Source organism: Manis pentadactyla, chromosome 2, assembly GCF_030020395.1.
Source record: "Manis pentadactyla isolate mManPen7 chromosome 2, mManPen7.hap1, whole genome shotgun sequence".
Taxonomy (NCBI): domain Eukaryota; kingdom Metazoa; phylum Chordata; class Mammalia; order Pholidota; family Manidae; genus Manis; species Manis pentadactyla.
Window position 1 is genome coordinate 210,930,090 of NC_080020.1, and position 22,082 is coordinate 210,952,171.

Sequence of the window (22,082 nt, forward strand, 5' to 3'; positions counted from 1 at the left end):
TTTCTGAGTAATATTCCATTTTGTGGTTTATCACAGTTTACCTATTTCCCTATTAAAGGATTATTGATATTGCTGGATTCATGCTTACCATATTTGTTACTGTTTTCTATTTACTGACCTTGTTCTTAATTTCCTTTTTGTCTTCCCCTCTTTTACTGTCTTCCATGGTTTTAATTGAGTTTTTTATGATTCCATTTTTTCCCCTCTTCTAACATAGCAATTATACTTTTTTCCCCTTTTTTAGTGTTTGTGCTAAAGTTTGCAACACACATTTGCAACTAATTCAAGTGCACTTTCAAATAATACTGTACTGCTCCACAGTGGTACAAGCACCTTATAACAAGTATTCCCAATTTCTCTTTCCTGTCCCTTATAACATTTTTCATTAATAAGCTATAATTACATAAAATATTATTGCTGTTATTACTTTGAATAAATTATCTGCTAGATCAAGTAAGAATAAGAAAAATAAAATGAACTAAAGATTTTTTTTTATCTTCATTTATACTGCCTCTCATGTGCATCCTTTTTTATGTAGATCTGAGTTTCTGACCTATATCATTTTCCTTCTCTCTGGGGAATTTTTGACCAGTTTATAGCTCTGATTTTATCATTTAAAACTTGCTACTTTGAATTGGAAAAGAAATTCTTTTCCCTTTACTACTTTCTCAGGAATATACAAGACACTCCTTTTCTGATATTATTTTAAATTATAAATTAAGAATAATGTATTTTATATTTGGGGACTAATTAGTACACTAGTAAGCAAAATTCACTTTGGCCCCCAAATGGTAATTTTTCCCCCTTAAGTTGTATTAGTTAATTTATGTAAAAAATTTGTTTTTAAGGTGACATTTACCCTCACAATTTAAAAATTTTGTTTAATACAGATTTTTCAATCTGTATTAAATTTGTCATAGAGCTACCTAATTACACTAATCTATGTCCAGCGAATCATGAGGAATACAAAAATAAGCAAACATTGTGTAGTTCCTCAGCATAGAGCCTGGTAGGAGAGAGAAGAAATGTTATATAAATAAATGTAACATTCTGAATGTACCAGGTGTAACTGAAGAGTTTATGGGAGTAGAAAAGGGGGATGTGGGCAATATAATAGATAACCGCTGAGTTAGTGGAGGACAGAGAAGGCCTCATTGTAGAGGTGGCATTTGAGTAGACTTTGAAGATGGCTGTAATTTCACAGAATGGAGCAGAAGGTTTTTATGGGAAAGGGAGTTCTGTGAATAAAACAGGAGTAGGAAGCCCAGCCCTTACTTTAAGAACAGAATACTAATTGACTTATCTTGTGGGAGTTGCAAAAGTCTTGGCTAGTAACAGAGGTCTGCTGTAGATGTTTTTGTTTGGTTTGCATAATGAGAAAAAGTTTTTTCATATATATATATATATATATATATATATATATATATATATATATATATATGAGTGTTTTTAGTTGGATATTAGTCCTACTACTATTTGTTATCTTATAACTTAATTCACTTACACACACATGTGGTACCAACCTGGAACTGTAGACATTTAAGTAGATGACCTTTGGAGACATACAGTAAGAGGGACAGGATTAGGAAGTTGAAACAGTCAGTTGGGACCAGATTATGGAGTACATTGAGTGTAATTTTAAGATATTTGTACTTTTTAAATTATGACAATACTGTATTTTATTGGTAAAGAACTAGTAAAAGTTCCTCAGCAAAGGAGGGAAATGATTCAAACTTGACTGTAAGACTATTATTCCTTGGTGGTGATGTTACTGTGAAGTATAGATTAGAGCTGGACATTTTTTAGTAAGGAATCATGGAAGCTATGAACTAAGGTAGTGGAGGATGGGGTTGCCAACTGAGCAGATTATGGGAGACATTTAAAGGTTAGGATCAACAGAATTTGGTAGATGTTAGTGTGTGAGGGAGTGAAATGATTTTAAGATAATGTCAAAGTTTAATTAATGCCTAATAGTATTTCATTATCTAAGAGGGTAAAGCCAAAAATAGGTATAAGTTTAAGGGAATAGTAGAACATGGAAATGTTGATTTGTTCCTAACAAAATACTGGAATTTCTCTTTAATTTTTATAGCAAAGGTGTCCAATTTATGATAGGATTGTTTTACTTCCAATGGTTGAGTTTCCAAAGTAGAGTTTAGTGTGGTTCTCTAGTCTCTAAAACATAACCCTCCCTTTGTTAAACCTTTCTTACCAATATACCTACTTGAATGAAAATTAAGATATACCCTTTGAAATTAATTTTGATAATCTCATTAGATTCACCTAACTGATTAGATAATAAAGATTTAATAGACTTAACTGTTAATTTTAATTGTCATTGACAGCTAGCTCACCTTGGTCCCCCTTTTCCTTCTCTCTTACCCCTCCTCAAGTTTTTTGCCTCTACTTGGTGTTTTCTAGATGTTTATAGTTTGTTCTTTCTCATAATGAATCAGGGTATTTTGTATGAAGTTTGTATGTGTGTCCCTGTGGTCCAAAGGTGCATTTGATCAAGAGGAAAAGCTGAGAGATAATCTTTCTTATGGGGCCCCTAAAAATGGCAGTTATGATTCCTTTATGTCTCTTCGCTTTTATCACTTGTTTTGAGGGTTCCACAACAATCCTCACATTTGAAGACTCATTAGGACTCATGGTTGTATTCATGACTATGGTTTATTATAAAGGGTATAATACACAGCAGGAACAGCAAGAGAAAAAGATACATCAGGCAGAATCTGGAGGAATCCAGGTGTAGGCTTCTATGGATGGGCCGAACAAGATGTGCTTCCTTTGGTATATGCAATGTTTCTGGCTATGAAAACTTGGTTTAAGATACAAAATCTAGGAATTTTATTTGTAATTGGGGCTAGTCCTGTAGGCACTCTCTGCCTGGGTAACTAGCCACAGCTACTGAAATTCCAGACTTCCAGAAGGAAAGCAGGTGTTTGCCATAATCACATTGTTTATGAGCAATCTAGGCAAGCTGGTACCATGTACCAGGTGGATAAAAGAGCCTTCATCAACATTAAAGGAACATGTAAAACCTAAGTTTCTAGATGTCAGTGAAGGGCCAGTCTTTACAAGCAGACACTTGTAAAAAATGCAGTGAAAGACCTGCTATGTTAACTGTCCTGCAGAATTCCCATTTCTTTTTTCCAGGTCCAGACTCCTGAATTGCCATTCCAACTTTTTGAATTTTTGACTCACTTAAATGCCATCCTAACTCTTATAATACCTTAGGTTTGTACTAGTTCTTAAAGTTTTGCTTTTCCTTACTGCTTGTGGCTTCAATCAAAGTCTTCAAATATTAGTATGGCAGAAAGAGAAATATGGTAAGATTTGCTCTTGTATAGTCTTTAACAGAGTGGGACGGCTGGTCTCTGGATGTAAAGAAGCCTGAGATTTTCTACCTCTGTTCATCTTAAATGACAGCCCACAAAAGCAGTGCCATTTTCAAATAAGTGTTCTTATTCTGTGACTTTCATACCAATGGCTACTTGTATTTCTTCATGTTTTGTGGTTCAATCTTTTTTGTTGTCATTTATTGAGATTTTAGAGCAAATGCCATTTTTATACGTTTCTTAGTTTACTTTTTCATGAATGTTGATTCCTCTTGAGTCTTACCTGTACATCAGACCAGTTTTTAGAATTACAGAAGATGGAGGAACTCTGGAATAATAGATAAAAATTCTTTTTTGGTTGTAATGGGACAATGTCAGTTTCTATGACCATGAAAAGTATGACGAGGTAGTGTAAGACATTTGAGAAGATTGGAATATACTTTATTTTTATCAGAGTTTTTTGTACTTATCTACATATGTTTTGTTCTCTTTTTTTTTCATGAATATTTTCTTTCTGAAAAAGGAGAGGATAATCATGTAGTGGTATTGTGACAACAGCCTTAGCACCTTAAGGATAAGGATACTTTTTCTTCTGACTGGATTAGTTATGATTTGGCTCTGGACTGCTTCTAAAACCTTTGAGAAATTGGGAGAACTTGTATAGAAAAGAAAAATTCTTGTATTTATCAATGTTGTTCAGGGGAGAAATAACCAAATTAATGCCAGAGGAAGAGTAAGCACATAACTATTTGTATGTAATACTTCACCTAGTTTAAAATGTCATCATTTTTAAGATTTTAATTATTTATGTACCACTAATTAAGTAAAAGCACTGCCAATTAAATTAAGTTTTCTTATTTTTTACAACGTTAGTATTAGAATTCACTTTTTTTCTTGTAGTGAGAACTTTTAAGATTTACTCTTAGCAACTTTCAACTATGCAATATAATATTAACTGTAGAATTAATTATGAAACCATACTAACTGTAGAATTCAAATTTTTTATTAGAATTTTGACAATTAAAAGTGCCATTAAGAATATTGGTAATATAGTATATTGTTTGTTTTTCAAGTGAGTGCTCCATTATTGGTTCTGGGATTTTAATTTCTTTTTTGTCTGTTACACATTTGGGTATATTACATTCTGCCTCATGGTTTAAGGTATAGAACAGGAAAAGAAGGTATAAAACTTTCTATTACTAAACTGCTCACAAAAAGCCTTGTAAGGTTAATTATTATTAGCTCTAGTTTTATTGGTGACAAAATTAAGGGTTATGATAGTTTTAAGTAACATGCTGCAGGTAGCATAGCTTGCAATTGGTAAAGATTGATTTCTTTTTCTTAGTCTTATAACAGTTTTATTAAAGTATGATTTATATTGTATAACATTTACCCACATGAGAACAACTCAGTGATTTTTAGTACATTTATAAAGTTTTTAACTATTCTCACAATCTAGTTATAGACCATTTTCATCACCCAAAAAAACAAGCTTCGTTTCCATTTGTGGGCAGTTCTTGCTCCCACTCTCAACCTCAGGCAACCATTTACCTGCTTTCTGTCTCTGTAGATAAGAATTTTCTGGCAATTTCTTAAAAGTAGAATCATATAAAATGTAGTCTTTTATGTCTGTCCTTTTTCGTTTAGCATACTATTTTGAGGTTTATCCATGTTGTAGCATGTATCAGTGGTTCCTTTTTATTGCCAATAGTTATTCCATTATATGAACATACCACATTTTGTTATTCATTCACAGTTGGTGGACATTTGGATCATTTCCAATTTTGGCTATTAGAAACAATATTATAAACATTCTCATACAAGTCCTTATGTGAATATACATTTTCATTTTTCTTGGATAGGTACTTAGGAATGGAATTGCTGGGTCATATGATAAGTCTTTGTCTTAACTCTTTCAGAAAGTGCTACACAGTTTTCCAAAGTGACAGCACCATTTTATACTTCAGGAGCAATCCACGAGGGTTCTAGTATCTCCACCTTCTGGCCAATCCATCTTATTGTCAATCTTTTTTATATAACCATTCTGATAGATGCGTAGTGTAACCTCATTGTGGTGTTGATTTACATCTCTCCAATGACTCATGATGTTGAGCCTTTTTCCAGTGTTATTATTAGTCATTTGTATCTTCTTTTGGTAAATGAGATTCCATATATCTGCCCTAGTTTTAATTTGATAATTTGTCTTTTTACTGAATCATAAAAATTTTTATATATTCTGGATACAATTTATTTTTTCATATATATGATTTGCAAAGATTTTGTCTCATTGAATGACTTGTCTTTTCATTTTGTCATTGAAGTGCAAAAGTTTTTGATGAGTTCAGTTTATCATTTTTTTCTATATGAAGTCTGCTTTTGGTATCATATTTAAGGAATTTTTGCCTAATCCAGGGTCACAGAGATTTTGTCTTCTTGAACAGGAATCAGCAAACTACAGCTTACAAACCACATCTGGCCCACAACTTGTGACTGTACATCTTTTATTGGAACATAGCTGCAACTATTCATTTACATCTTGTCTTTGGCTGCTTTCTCTTTACAGTGACAGTTGAGTAGTTGTTACAGAGTTTGTATGGCCCAGAAAACCTAAAATATTTACTTTATGGCCCCCTTCCAAAGATGTTAGCTACACCTTTTTTAGACATGTTACAATTTTAGCTCTTATAGCTATGTCTATTATCTACTTTGAGTTAATTTTTGTGCATAGTATGAGGTAGAAGTCTAAGTTCACTTTTTTTCACATGGATATGCAATTATTCTAGCACTATTTATTGAAAATACTATACTGGAAGTGATGAGTCATTTTCCCTTTAGTGCTTTCAAGATTTTCTCTTGTCTTTGGTTTTTATCAGTTTCATTATGCCACATTTAGGTGAAGGTCTCTTTATGCATATCATACTTTGGGTTGTTCAGTTTCTTGGATCTGTAGCTTGTTTTTCATAAAATTTGGAAAGTTTTCAACCATCATTTCTTCTAATACTTTCACTGTACTCTTTCTGGGACTCCATTGTATGCATCCAGGTGTGTTTGATGTTGTCTGTAAGTCTCCAATGCTCTATATATTTTTCTTAAACTTCTTTTTTCTCTGTTCTTCAGATTGGATAATTTATCTTTAATATCACTGCCTCTTTATGTAATATTGCATTGCATTGGGTTTTCAGACCATCTACTATATTTTGTATTTCATTTTTTATACTTTTCAACTCTAAAATTTCCATTTGGTTCTTTTTATTTTATTTTATTTTTTTAAGAGGGCATCTCTCATATTTATTGATCAAATGGTTGTTAACAACAATAAAATTCTGTATAGGGGACTCAATGCACAATCATTAATCCACCCCAAGCCTAATTCTCATCAGTCTCCAATCTTCTGAAGCATAACGAGCAAGTTCTTACATGGTGAACAAATTCTTACATAGTGAATAAGTTCTTACATGGTGAACAGTACAAGGGCAGTCATCACAGAAACTTTTGGTTTTGATCAAGCATTATGAACTATAAACAATCAGGTCAAATATGAATATTCGTTTGATTTTTATACTTGATTTATATGTGAATCCCATATTTCTCCCTTATTATTATTATTATTATTATTATTTTTTTTAATAAAATGCTGAAATGGTAGGTAGATGCAAGATAAAGGTAGAAAACATAGTTTAGTGCTGTAAGAGAGCAAACGTAGATGATCAGGTGTGTGCCTATAGACTAAGTATTAATCCAAGCTAGACAAGGGCAACAAAACATCCACGGATGCAGAAGATTTCTCTCAAAACAGGGGGGGTGAGGTTCTAAGCCTCACCATTTGGTTCTTTTTAAAGTTTACATTTATTTGTTCATATTTACCATTTGTTTAGTAAACTTCATCATATATATATATATATATACACATACACATATACATGTGTTTATATACACACATCTATTATACATATTTATATGTAACTTTATGTGTGTATATATAAATCTATCTATATATCTATATATAATAAAACTTCTTTAAGCATAGTTTCCTTTGAACACATTTATAATAACTGTTTTGAAGTCTTTGTCTGCTGAATCTAATATGTGGTCCCACTTGAATACTTTTATTTTTTTCCTGAGACTGGGTCACACATTCCTGTGTCTTTGGCTCATGACTTTTTCTTGAAACTGGACTTTTTACATAGTATATTATAGCAACTCAGTTCTGATTTTACTTTCTTGAAGGTGGTAGTGGTGGTTTCTTCTTTTTTCAAAAAAGTAACTTTCATGGACACTATCTGCAGAATCTGTCTTTCCTGCAGTGTCTGGCTACTGATGTATCTCCTCAGCTTTTAAAAAAATTCTTGTTTATATTTTTTACCTTGGCTTTCTAGAATTTGCCTCTGTGTCTGCATTGATTAGTGCTTAGCTAGGAGGTTGTGCTTGAACAACTCAAGCCAGTAAATAAAGCTTTCACCCTCTACTGGCAGATTGTGTGTGTGCTGGGGAGCACATTCAAAGATCAGGCTGTTTTCAAGCCTGCCTCCTTCGTTTCCTGTTGGGTCTTCTCTGGTCTTCCTGTGTGTGCCTGCAGAATTCCAGTCAGCTGGGGATATGTGAGAGCATGGTCACTCCCAGGTCTCCACTTCCCCTTTCGTGTGCCGTCACCCTCTCAGTTAGCCAGCATCTGGGGAGCTTGGTTTCTTATGGGTCTCCCCTGCACATATGTACTGCCTCCTAGTCAGTATTATATGGAGCACGTTAGTCCTCTCAGAATACATGAATTTACCAAGTCCCTCTGTGATTCTCTCCTTTCTTTCCAAGGTTTCCCTGTTAAATTTCTAGGTATTCCTCAGGTTTGTGGTTTTCCTCAAATGGTGCAACTCAGGCTACAAGAGCTGCAGGAGTTTGTGTTTCCTTCTGGGTGTGTGGCTTTTCTGCTCTCTGCTCCAAATCAAAGTCGGCTACCTGCAGCTGGTTTTCACAGCCAACCTCCCCTTGCTGAAACTACCATGTTGGTGGAGTTGGGCAGGGGGATAGAGACAGCCACTGGTAAGATGCCAGATTTCCACAGTTCTTCTCGAGAAGTTCAGTTATTTTTCGTGGATAAATTCTTCTCACTGTGTTTTTTGCCTTTGGTTCATTTCTAGAGCATGAAGTGGTTGTTTCTGACAGTTCTGTTCAGTTTTATTATTGTTTTTTGAGGGCAAGATTTTGTACTCCTTCACTGGGGAACACCAGCTTCACAAACTGATTTCTAAAACCTAGGATATTACATTTCAAAGCAGAGTGCTCTTTTCTCTAATTCATGCTTTATGGGATAAAGAACAACAGGTAATTTTTTAAAAAGAGAAATGATGAAGAGATGAATGGATGAATCTTGATTCAAAGCTTAGATTTCCAAGTAGCATGGGACTTACCTCTGCATACATAGATAGACAAACTTTCAGGCTTAAACTGAGGTTGCTTAAATGGTTCCGTGGGTCTTGTGGAGAGCAGAAGTGATGTTTCTTCAGAGTGCACCAGCTATTGCTGACAAAATACTTTCATATGGTATTCCTCATTTTGCAACAGTTTTACAAAATAGGTATTGTAATTGTAATCATCTTACAGATAAGGAAATACATTTTTAGGTTAGTGACTTACCCATGCTTTCAACATTTGTATGTGACAGAGATGCCCTGAGCCCATTTCTTCTGACTTCTTGTTTTTTATGCTCTGTGTAACTGCTTCTCTATCATGTCATAACCACTTGCAGAATCTTTGATGATCTTAGTGTATTTATTTATATAGGTAGTACTTGAAATAAGAATAGTTCATAACAATCTTCTGGAATTTTTACTAGAGCTCAAATTCTTTTCTTTCAAATCACAGTGACTCTTAACTTATTGAAGAGCCCCTATTCATTCATGCAGTTGTTAAGCAAACTGGTAAGAGCCAGAGAAAGAAATATCCCATGGCAGCTTCCTCTGCCAGCTTCCTCTTTTTTTCTTACTCCATAGATGCAGATTCTGCCCAAGAAGCCCCTGCATTGCAGAGGGACTGGAGATCTGTATGATCTGTTTATTTCGCAATTGACAAGGGTAAGGGGGCCTTTATGGGGGAGGCGCTTGGGTGCCCTGAATTTAGCTTTATCAAGCTGGGCTATCATTTATTTTGGGAATACTTAAATTTAGTATTAAAAAAAATCCTTTTATGAATTCTGTTTGCCCTACATCAGTTAAGTGTCAGATTATCCTATTAAAAAGCATTTATTATAATGGTGATTTTTTTTTTTTTTAAAGTCCTGTTCAGAGCAAGTCAGACAAACATGATTCACGCTTCTAAAATTCCAAATCTGGGATCATTTAGAATATAAATAATATTGAATATATGTAAGTAAAATTTCACTACAATGAAAGTTTTTAAAGGTTTTGGATAAACATCTGTTTCTGTAGCCTGCCATAGTTATTCTTTATTGAATCTGCTCTGTTCCTTTTCCATAAATCTGTCAATCTGTAGAATGAAAAAGGGACTTGTGGATATGCCATAAACATTGTGGGTGGGCATGTTGTCTTTTTCTTGCTGCTAGAAATTAATATCTACTTCCTTGAATTCTATGTCCACCAGTGAAATTTGAGTTGTATGTATCTTCAGACTGTCCTGTATCTGCTTTTATTAGTATAGGTGTAAGGTGCAGTTGGTGACTCTACGGGAGCCAAGATTAAGTTTTGTAGGTCTCACTTGGCAGGTTCATAAAACAAGTGCCAGAAATGGTGGTATTTATAATAGGATAGGGTTAATAGGTGAGAAAGAGTTTAATGCTCTTTTAAAATTGGAGAAGGATTGGGTAGATGATTGACGCTTTGATGGGTAGTTGAGAAGACTTGACTTGGTGATGGTCTGATAGGCTTATTTTATTTTTGAAGATATTATTTTACCTGGTAGTATAAGAGCCTTGTTTACCTAAAAAAGGATTGTACATTTCTATGATTTAAATAGATATTTTTAGTATTCTATACTTCTCATCTTTTTAAAAAATGGTCTTCTTTAAACAATTTATAGATTTTAAGAATTCAACAGTATTATGTATATTATCCTTACCACTATTAATAAATGTTCCACTTTTTAGTGCCAACACATTGGACAATTATTTTTATTTTTGTACTTCCTAAATGACTTTTTTTTTCTGTTTTCTTTAAGCCATAAGGATGAGTTTACCATTATTCCTGTACTGGTTGGAGCTCTGAGTGAGTCAAAAGAACAGGAATTCGGAAAACTCTTCAGTAAATATCTAGCGGATCCTAGTAATCTCTTTGTGGTTTCTTCTGATTTCTGCCATTGGGGTAAGTTCTAGATTTTAACATATCATGGTAGATACTGTATACTTGTCGTTAAAGGTATCTTTTCATTCCTAGCTCTGATTTTCAGTTCTTTATCACTTTCCTTGGAAAGTTTTACTTTTAGCAGTAATGTTAAAAAGTGAATAAAAAAGTCTTCTGGTCATTAAAAAAGGATCAGATTATAATAGTGGATTATGGATACATTTCCAAAGGCGACTGGTATAACTGGATTCACACTGTGAGGGCATCCTTGCTTAGATACTTACGTTAGTGGGAGTTAAGATCTTTTAACTCCATTTCCAGGTAGAGTTGTGTGTTGGATTTTCTGAAGTTAGTTTTTTGGTAAATAAAATATGCTCTTCTTTAGAATGTAGAAGAGCACTGTGTGCTATGCCAATCCTTTTGCACATTTCCTTTTTTTGTAATTAGTCTTTTTCTCTTTCTATTTTTCCTTCGGTTCTTAATTTTTGTCCATAGTTGCCAAGAGTTTAGACCTGCCCTCCAAAGACTATAACATGAGGCTTGTAGCACTGTGGTCTTTACTGGTAATGGTTTATAAGGGTAAGGACCTGTAAGCAATTTCTATTATTACTGTGAATTAAAAGAAAAAGGAAGCTTCACAGTGAATAGTAAAAGAAATAGTGAATAGTAAAAGTAAAAGAAATGAGACATTTGTGGAGCCCTTTTTAGGGAATTTTGTTATTTCTGATTTCTTTGGATACAGTTTGCTCTTATTTATTCATTACTGTTCTAGAGTATTTCTGAATATCTTATTCCTTTTGGGACATCTCTTTGACTTATTTATTCATTGATTTAAGGATTATCTGTTCATTCTTGTTATTTCTTTGATTTTAGGGAGAACATAAAGCACAAGACCGTTAATTTTAAGGTAGAGTGCTAGCATGGCCCGAAAAACATCCTCACTGAGATATAGTGAGCTGTCGCTTTTTGTGTCTTCCACATAGATTGCCAGAGTTGATTCAGTATTTATCTGGCTTCATTAGGCTGGTATCTTCTTCTCTTACCTCTTGTTATGAGTGGCCTTGAGATTTCAGTTCAGGATAACTATCCTCCCTAATAGTGTAGTATTTTTGTTTAAGGCATTCATTTCTCATGTGGGGCTGATCGTCCTCCCAGAGGGCATTTGGAAATGCTGGGAGACATTTTGGTCATCACAACTGGGGTGGGATGGGGTGCAAGGTGGGGACAGCTGTTGGCCTCTAGTGAGTATAGTCCAGGGAAGCTGCTAAATCAACATCCTTTGCACAGGGCAGCCCCCACATCTAAGAATTACCCTGCCCACTGTCAGTATTGCTGAGGTTGGGAAGCCAGGTTAAGGGTATACAGATAGCTGTGCTACCTCTCCAAACTCCCTAGGAGGTGCTCACGGTTCTTCAATGATGAATTCTGTTGGCTAGTTGGGTGCCTTTGGCATAAGTTATTTTTTGTGGATTTAAGTATGTTACTTAGATCTGAGAGCTAGGTTATGTAGAAAAAGCCCTTGGGAAATTTGAAGTTTAGTTATAGTTGATCTTAAAAACTAGAATCATTATAAAAAATGGGCTATTTTTTTAGTATTGTGTATTCTTGTTGGTAGTAGAGCATGTCTGTATGTTTTAGAAATTAAAAATTCTTGAAGCATGTGTCCTCTATCTCTTTGCATAAGGCTCTTATGAATCACTTTAAATCACTTTATGATTTAATTAGTTCCGCTGATATTGTTCTTCAGAGTCTAGGCTCTCCCACTAGGTTGGCACCATGAGTAACCACATCATAAATCCACATAAAACATTAGTAGATACCTTAATATTGCTGTTTTCTGTGGAACCATCCTTTTTACCTCATTAATATATTCTAAAATAAACAAACCCTCATCCATTACTATTTTTCAGTACAATGGTTAGAGAGAAAAATGAATTTTATTAGTTTTATTTTCTATCTTGATTCTCAGAAAATTATTTAGGCCATTTGATATCCTAATTTCTGGGAAATTGTAATGTTTAAATTGTAAGATAGGATTTCCTGGTAATAGTTACAAAAAAAGATTCAGAATTTACAAAGGTTGATAAATGTTACCTAGGGTAATAATCCAGAAACTAAGCATATTTATATTTACATTTGGTGGTTAATAGAACTTTTCCAAGTGTTTATTTTTTTTAGTATCACTGTTACTAACAATACTCGTTAAGTGCTTGTTTTATTCTTGTGGAAAGCACTTCACTAATTCTTATTAGGAAATTTGATGCAGACCTGGGGGTAAGTGGATGGTGTTGGCACAGATACTATTTCAGAATTGGTAGTCTCCCTTCTACTATAGTAACTGTCATTCTTGTTAAGTAGATTCATTTTACATGCCTGTTGAATGAAGTAATATGAATCAATGACTAGTTATGGGTTAAAATGTCTTTATTTAGAAATTAAGTTTCATGTTTCTCAAAGTTATGCTCTAGTGGCACTGGCCATCTTTCTTAAATTAATTATTGCTATATTCCCATCTCAGAAATCTAGGTTTTTCTCATGAAGATAATCCTTAGTGGTTTTTTTCCTCATCTTCCTTTTTTTTAAAGATACTATACAGATTGAATTTACCATACTAAAGTAATGATTGCACTTAATACTGTATCATTTCACAGAAAGGATAGGATTCCATTTCTCAAGTACTCAGGGACCTTAAAAGTTTCATTGAGTTAGGTTCTTAACACAGTCCACATTTCTAAATAGCTTATTTTTGAAGAAAAATCACTTAATTGATTATGGTATAGTTGACAGATTACTCAGATACAGGAGAATTTTATTCTCGTTTTATTGTGTAATATATTAGAGTATTGGCAGTGACTACATTTTTTATTTCTAGCCCTGTTTCTCTTTATATTTTGTCCAGCCTCTGTGAAAAATAAAATGAGAACATTGGTGATAGAGACATTCGGAGACTTACATGTAATTGGAAGGATTTTGCCTGGTTGACCTTATTTGTTAGTCAATGTACGTTACAAGAATGACTTTTTTAAAAAAATGTATTTTGCTTTAAAGATGTTCATCTTTCAGATCCCATTTAACTTTAATTTAGATTTGAAAGAGACAGAGAGATAAAAAGTAGAAAGACTAAAATACTTCCCAGTTTTCTTTTTCAGTGAGACAAGCCAAGGGAGAGTTGGGAAATGTACCCCTCTATTATGCATTCTTTTTCTATCCCCTTTTATAAATTCCTCCCCCAAGCCATGCATTTCAACTTGTCTTTTATCTATAGTCTTATCTTATGACAATGCATTAGTCAGCCCAATAAGATGATGTTTCCCTGGTAACACAATGACCCTTCCTTGGCTACTATCAGTATGAATAAAAGAATGTTAGCTGCTAGTGTTTGATTTTTACTATGATTAGGTAATGTTGTCCCTGTATTTTGTATATTTATCAAGTTCCAACATTCTATAAGATGTCTTCAAATAAAGGAGTTTTATCCCAACCTCTTTTAGTTTTTCTAATAAATAAAATTTTCATTCTATTTTCCTAAGTTTCATTTTTATTCTTCTTCATATATACTGTTAATATTTGTGTTTTTCTGACCTCCCTGAAATTTATGTTTCCAAACTTAGAAAATTGACAGCTTTCATTAATTGAAATAATTTAATTTTCAGTGATCTAAGAAGTATCTAAATGAGACTGGATCTAACAGAAATTGATTCTTTTAAAGTTGATTCATGCTTCCTTTTAATTTTCCTTTTCTGGTGGCTCTAAGTAAAAATCAGTTTCAATAAATTTACTCAGTAAATGTTGATAATAAATTATTTTGTTAAAATACGAAGTTTACTGTAGTCACTTTAGCAATTTTGGATTTTTATCTATAAATATATTTGTCCAAATTCACATAATTTCTTTTTCATAAATATGTGCCACTAATTAGCAATGGCATTCCCCTAAATACTTATGAAATTTATATCTTTATTTGGATTTCTAGTTTACTATTAAATAGTTTATCATTAGCTGTTATCTAGTAAATTATTAAGTGATTATTCATGCATATTCATCTCCCTTTCTGTTGTTACTCCTTTGAGTACTAGGGTATTACTCTTTTCTAAATATTTATATCAGTTCAAGTATAAGTTAGCTAATTTCTGAAATACATCCTATCCAAGCTTTCATATTTGTCTTCTCAAATATTTGTACGTACTGATTTCATATATTTAGGTTTTGATCTTTTTCAAGTTTGAGAGAAGGCTGATACTTTTACATTATAATTAAGACTTCAGAATGAAAAGATTATAGTATTTTGCTTATAAAAACGATTACCTTATTTGATGCTGCTTAGATAATATTTCCTTTATGAAGTACATTTTTGCTTTGGTAGTGATTTCAATTATGAATATTCCCACTTTAGGTCCTTAGAATAAAATGGCCTATTAATTCATCTCACAGGTGGTTGTGAGTTTTAACTCTCAAATACTTGAAAACGTTTTAATATATAAACATAAAGTGATTAAGTGAATATATAACAATTCTATTTTTACTAGACATATGTCTGAAAGTCTTTCTTATTGACTGATCTTTTGGGGACTTTACAGATCAGCTTTACAAACTCATTATTTATTTCTACAATACAGTATATAGCTTAATGTTGAGGTATTTAATATTTTTTACTTTTTGTTTTGAGGTACTAAAAAAGTAGTGTTGGTTCTTGTACCATTCATTGTTATGTTTGTCCTCATTAGTTGATTGTTGTATGTTAAACAGACATCCCTGGAGCTTATTCTCCACACTCTGTGAATCCACTCATTAATCACCAGTCACCTTTGGAGATGGGAAAATTACTTACCTGTATTTCTTTTTCTCAGAAAGCGTGCTCTGGAATGGATTCACAAATGAGCTACCCTCCTTCCCTCAAAGAGTAAGGTTTCTGCTTTACAGGATTTTTTTTCTTGGGTTATTTTTCCTCTCATCTTTTGAATTTGAAAAGAACTTGAGGGAAGGCACCTGAAGAAACTACTGACATACTCACTAGGGGAGTTCCAAAGCTTGTACTGCCCCTAGGGGCAGTGTCAATGGCTCTTAAAGCTAGAAAGCTCATACTTGGAGTTGAAACAGGGGCTCAAAGAATCCATTTTCCCAGTGTACCTTCTGAAAGGATAAGTTTCAGGTAAGTAATTTTCTCTTACTATGTGATATGCTTTATTCATACTTATAAAAGTACACAAGTCCAATTCTCCAGGTATATAGGAAACTGTATTTGTTCAGTTTAGATGCATGAGCTTTACTGAATTTAGAAATATTACGAAGCAAAACACATCTGCTCATGAGGTACATGAAATCATAATATATTTTAAATCAACAATAAACATTAAAGGTACATTAATGGTCAGCATATTGTACTAGTGTTGTCATTTATTTCTTATTAAATAAAATCATGGTAAACCTTTTCTTTTAAATAGTTAGAAACAAGAAGAGATTTTTTTGAACTCGAATTCCAAGAGGTGTTTTACTAAAGTTGTATGTGTTCGTGTGTGCATACATATATAACATACATACGTATAGGCTAGGATGATGGCAACTATTTACTTCAGATTAGATGCTTCTAATCTGTATGTATATTTCTGTATGTATATTGACAAGAATGAATTACTCAAATAATTTTTAAATATTTGTACAATTAAATATCATTAGACAGTTTGATCTGTTACAGGTGAGATATTTTTTCAGTGCAGTGGCTACATGTAGGATAGATTTAGCTTCTTAATTCATATATTCCTTAGAGCTCATGAAATATTTCCTAGCAGTTCTTTAGCTACTAACTGTGAGGTGGTACTAAAGAATAGCAAAGGTAGATAATAGAATATTAAACATTTGATCATTGATTTTCTGTGTATTTTGTCATTCTTATTAGATCACATGTGTTGATTTAGTATTTTAAAGTATTTCAAACATTTTATTTACTTTTCTCATACTTTAGAAGTAGTTTTTAAGTGAAAGTTACTTTGAAAATGGTCCATGATCCAGATAGCATTCTAAAATACATTTATACTTTTCACTTAAGATTAAGGGAGGTTTGAACAACTTCAACCATTTGAAACAGCAGCTCTGGGCTTGGAAATATGCAGAAAAGACTTTTGGGTAGCACATGGCTGTCACAAAGTACATGCATTTTTCTCTGCACCTGAGAGTAGCAGTTTTCAGATAAGACAATTATATTCCATCCACAGGACTATTAACAGGTATAACTAACAGCTATGTTCATTAGAAAGAGTGCATTAGTATTAATCTGAAGCAGTTCAGGTTCAAAGAATATTCATCTTGATTTCTTCTGAGGATATTATTGCTCTTACTACAGTGACAGTGAGTCAGAATTTTCTTATCTAAGATTATTCATTTAATTGTTCATTTCACAAAAGATTTTGGTCAGCTTATCAAAAGAACTTTGAAATAGAAGTAGAAATTTAGTATCAATTAATTGAGTTAGTTACTGTGACAAATTTTAGATTAGGTTTTGAGCCTTCTGAGAGCCACCTGGCAAAGAGGAACAATAGGGTCATTATATAGTGCTCATTATTAGGTAGGAGGAAGTACATACATTCTTTAAAGAAAAACAAAGCCATACCTAACTGTAAACTTTTAAAGAACTGTCTGATGAATTATTTAATATAGGGGCATTGAGTGCTGAATTGTCACTATTTAAGAATTTTTTTTTAGTGCAAGGACTGTAATGGATCTTACAGTAATGACAACATGCAGCAATCTTTAGTATTTACAAAAAAAAAAGGTTGTTATATTCAGAAAGCAGATAATTGCCTCAGAATCTTAGCTTGAGTCTAGAATATCATGAATTTTAAGATGTAATATTGATTTAGTAATGGCACTTGGGGGAAAGTAAGAACCGTCACATTGAGTAATTGTTCATACAATGTATGTGAAAAGTTAAAATATGAAGTTAAGGAAATATGGTGTATTTTAGAAAGGTGACCATTAAAGATGATCAGCAAGTAAATGAAGTGTTAAGAACTGTGTGTTTTTTCCAAAGAAGGAAATTGAAAGGGTTTTACAAATTTGCACTGCTCATTATTTATAAGTGATTTTTTTTTAGTAAGAAAAACAGAAAACTTAAAAATCATAATTATCCAGCCAAAAGAAACCCATCTCCTCAGGTGTGGGGATAATTGGATATGTGACCTTTGCTCCACAAAATGGAGCCCGAGACACATAGTGTGTGCTTACGTAATTGGTGTACTCTAATACATTTTGAAACGCGTTTTGGTGAATCTTTAAAATTAAGGAAATATGGAAGTAATGAGTTCTTGAAAATAAAGACATTGTTGAAATATGGTTTAGATGTATCTGAAATAAAACATAATCAGCTGAATAATAATTCACAGTAGTTTTCATACAGTTATAGTAGGGAGCAAAGTTTTCCTGAGCCTTTTGTTTTCTGTTTTCTGTCTTCTTTTTAAGCTTCTTCCATTTTGCCCTTTCTGTTCTTTGGAGAACAGCTAAATATTGAATTGAATGTTCTTACTTGTACCTTCCTGAGATTTCATTGTCAAGAGTAGGACATTTATTATATTTATCCTTTGTGCTTCCTATTTTAAGGCACTTGTACTGATCCTTTTCCAAGTAGATAGTTTTGCAAAATTGAGATTAATTTTTAAAATCAAGATCATGAAAATTATACAAGCCACATCTATCTCTGAACAACACATTTTTTTTCTGAGATCAAATAACAGAGATCAAATCTTTGCATTTGTGCAGCAAAGGCTAAGCTTTCATTGATTTGGTACATTGAGGTAGTTCCTTAAACCACATTTTCTTGAATCATATTCTTCAGGTTTACTTTCTATTATAGACTGATTATTATATGTTTAACAATGCTTCTAACTTTTAAGCTGTTTTGTTTCCTTAGTCTTTTGTAATGCTTGTGACTTTAAGGTTCTACAATTTGAAATAGTTCTTAACATCATAAAACACTGATGATATATCATTTCTTTACTACTTTCCCAAATACGCCTTTTATTTTCATGTACAAGGGCTCTTGGGAATGATTCTCCCAGAGGCTTAAGCTGTGCTTTGCCTTCCGTGAGAACTGAAATTATTTGGTAAGCGCTTGCTTTCTTTTTAGCTTCTAATTTTTCCCTATTTTATTTTGTACATGATATTTGTTTCAAGGTCAAAGGTTCCGTTACAGTTACTATGATGAATCCCAGGGGGAGATTTATAGATCCATTGAACATCTAGATAAAATGGTAAGTCTTTCAGGTGTGGGGTTTTAATGCTGTAAGGTTATTTTCTTTAATTTCAGATTAGTGATTCAACATATTTCATTTAACATGTTGAAGTATACAATGGACTAATAATTCATTCCCTATCTTTATATGTGCAAAGTATAGTTTACTATCATATAATTATTGATTATAACATAATCCCTGTTCTATTAGTAGAAAGTTCCTTCATCTTTATTTGATTGAGACTATTTAAGCACAATTAGATACAGATTTTAGATACTGTCTGGGGGAGTATCTTAGTTTGAGAGACAACAGGATACTAATGCCAATATTTACTGTTAAGCAGAAAGAACTATATCAAATTCTTGGTTTATTTTATTTAATTCTGTTTTTTTGCTATCTGGATTTTCTTAAGTGGAATTTCAATTTGTTGTTTTAAATATATAATTTTAACAATATGATTGTATTCTGACCTAGCCCGGTAGTGCATTTAGACGTTGATCCTGCTGTCATTATCCTTGAAGTAGTATGGTAGTCATAGTTTTAATATTTAAAAAGTTATACAAATCATTTTGAAACCTGCTTATAAACAGAATAGTAAATCTAGCAGATACATCACTAACTTGTTCTGACCTTCAACAGATCATTTCAGTTCTCTCATACTCAATTCGTCATCTCCAAGATGAGAGACTTGGGATAGATGGTCTCTAAATTGTCCTTCAACTCTGTCAGTCTTGAAGTCTGTGATCTGTTATAATCAACTTTACCACTGTGTGAAAAGCTTTATGTATATGTTTTAGTACAAGAATATTTAGTCTAAAGCAGATGAAACATTTTAGTAACTAAAACTATAGGTAGGTTATATTGCATAATATATTTTATTGAAAGCCAAATGGAATGAATGAAAATTTAGTAGCTTGGAGATTTTATCATAGTTTAAGTTATCTTCTTACTTTCAATCCACTCATGGCCTAATATTTTTACCTTTGGAAATTTGTTTGGATTTTAATCTACTGCCTTTTCTTTTCTCTTTATGATGATGTCATTTCATTCTTTTTTGGCTTTTAGTTTTAATCTTATTTTTCTGAGATTTATTTCTCAGTTGCCTCAGAAAACATTTCTGGTTTTGTCATAATTTATTTTCCTCATAAAGCAAATGATTAATGAATCTTCTGTGTGTTTGATACTGTGCGAAATATTGAAAATACTAAGAAGAGAAAACATGGTCTCTGACTTAATGGACTTACAATTTAGTTATTGAAGAGACTTAGAAAATCTATTACCATATAAAGATGTAATAGATATTTAGGAGGAAGTATGGACACAGTGGACTCCTAACTTGTCTTGATAATGCCATAGATGTTCTTAGCCTATGGATTTTACCTGTTTTGTACTTGACTATCTATCTCACTTAACCTTATGACTTTTCTCAGCATTCACCTTTCCAGTGAAGCCTACTGATCACCCTATTTAATTTTGCATTCTGCACTCCACCTTTTTAGTATTCCTAATCCACTTTACCCTGCTCCACTTTTTCTTCTAACCAACCAGATACTTTATTTACTTATTACTGTTTTGTCAGGATATTTGTTCTATTCACTGGTATATCCAAAGTGCTTAGTATAGTGATTAGAATGTAAGTAGATGCTCAATAAATATTTTCCAAATAAATGAATTAGTGAATATACTCTTCCTACATACGTAAATAAATACTGTAACTATAATTTGAGAAAGAAATAAAATGAAAATACTTTATAATAAATTATATATATTTAATAATATAAATGCTCCAGACATCAATTATATTAGAAGGCACGATGAAGTGATGGTTACACATAATATCATTAATACAAAAGCTACAAATACAAAGTTAAACACTTATTTTATATTTCTGACTCACATTACTAAGTTGCATTACTGGGTGATTTGATTTTCTAAAATGGTGAAAAATTCTTAGTGAAGTTGTAAACTAAACAAAGTAGTGTTCTCTCACATTCCTGGGCAATCTACTGTATTTTAAAATCATACAAAACTTCTTTGTATGTAAAATGGAGTTAGTGTGTAGCTAATTGTAAGTAGGTTTTTCACCCACATGGACATGTGACAACGTTAGGGGATGAGAACAATTCTTTGTTTGTGGTACTGTCCAGTATTAAAAGACAATCAGCATCCCTGGACCCTACCCACTAAACCCTCTAATTTTTGGGACAACCCGAAAATATTCCCACAATTTTCCATTATGCCCCTGGGGTGAACTGTTACTCTACGGCTTTACCCTTCTTTTTTTTTTTTCCTTAGTATTTATTACTGATTACTGTGTGACTTATTTGTTGATTTATTTGGTGTAACCTCACTTACTAGATTATAAACTTTGTGAGGTCAGGACCTTTGTCTGTTTTGTATCAGTCTTTTAGTGGGTACTCATATTTGTTGAATGAATCAATGAATGGCTGGGAGAATGTTGAGGAATGAAGCTAGAGAATTTAAGACAGGCTGTTTAAAGGATATGAAATAGGAAAATGATTGTATTTGATTATATCAGATTGTATTTGAATAATATAGCTGCATTGTAGCAAATGGATTGGAGGGAGGCCCAAGGAGAAATGAATAGGTTAGTTTGGTAATCCAGCTGAGATATGGTAATTTAGACAGTGGATGGGATGGTGATGGGACAGAGTGGATATATTCAGTATATTTAAAAGACAAATTAATGATAGGACTTGGAGATCAGTTGAACTTTACAGAGAAGGATGTTCGAAGATGTCTCTTACTTAGTGGTTTATGCTTCTGGTTGGGTGTTGGTGCTCTTCACTTAGTTGGGAATAACAAGAACATAGGACCAAAGTTTTTAGGAAGAAGGGAGATCATAAAAATCCTTTTAGGGATTTTATATTTGCCTTTGCCTTTAAAACATCTAAATGGAGATGTCAATCAAGTAGGTACATGCAGTTTCATTTTGCCAGTTATTTTTGAGTCCATTTATAATCCTAGGCGCTAGTGGACTTAAGGCAGTCAACAAGCAGACTTGCTTTCACAGAAGCTTTGGAGGAAAGGAGGAGATACACTTTTTTTTTCCCTTAAAGGTAAGGGCATATATAAATTGGTTTCCAATAGTGATGTATATTGTACAGACAATATTAAAAATATTTTGAAATAAATGATTTGAGGCTGCTTTAGATTGAGTGATTGGATAAAGACTTCACTGGGGTGAAATGTTAAACTGAGATATAAATGAT

General features: G+C 32.8%; 1 protein-coding gene across 5 annotated transcripts in view; it reads left to right on the forward strand.

Moving 5' to 3' along the window:
• The window catches only part of MEMO1 (mediator of cell motility 1), a 125,225-nt gene that overhangs the window by 95,029 nt on the left and 8,114 nt on the right, over positions 1–22,082 (forward strand). For 2 of the 5 annotated variants that reach the window (XM_036903632.2, XM_036903633.2), the window contains exons 6-7: positions 10,506–10,648; positions 18,791–18,867. In XM_036903632.2, coding sequence (XP_036759527.1) covers positions 10,506–10,648; positions 18,791–18,867 — 220 coding nt within the window. Of the gene's footprint in view, positions 1–10,505; positions 10,649–15,474; positions 15,777–18,790; positions 18,869–22,082 lie in introns of those variants that run through there. The other 3 variants (XM_036903635.2, XM_036903634.2, XR_005028453.2) reach the window with 2 other exon arrangements.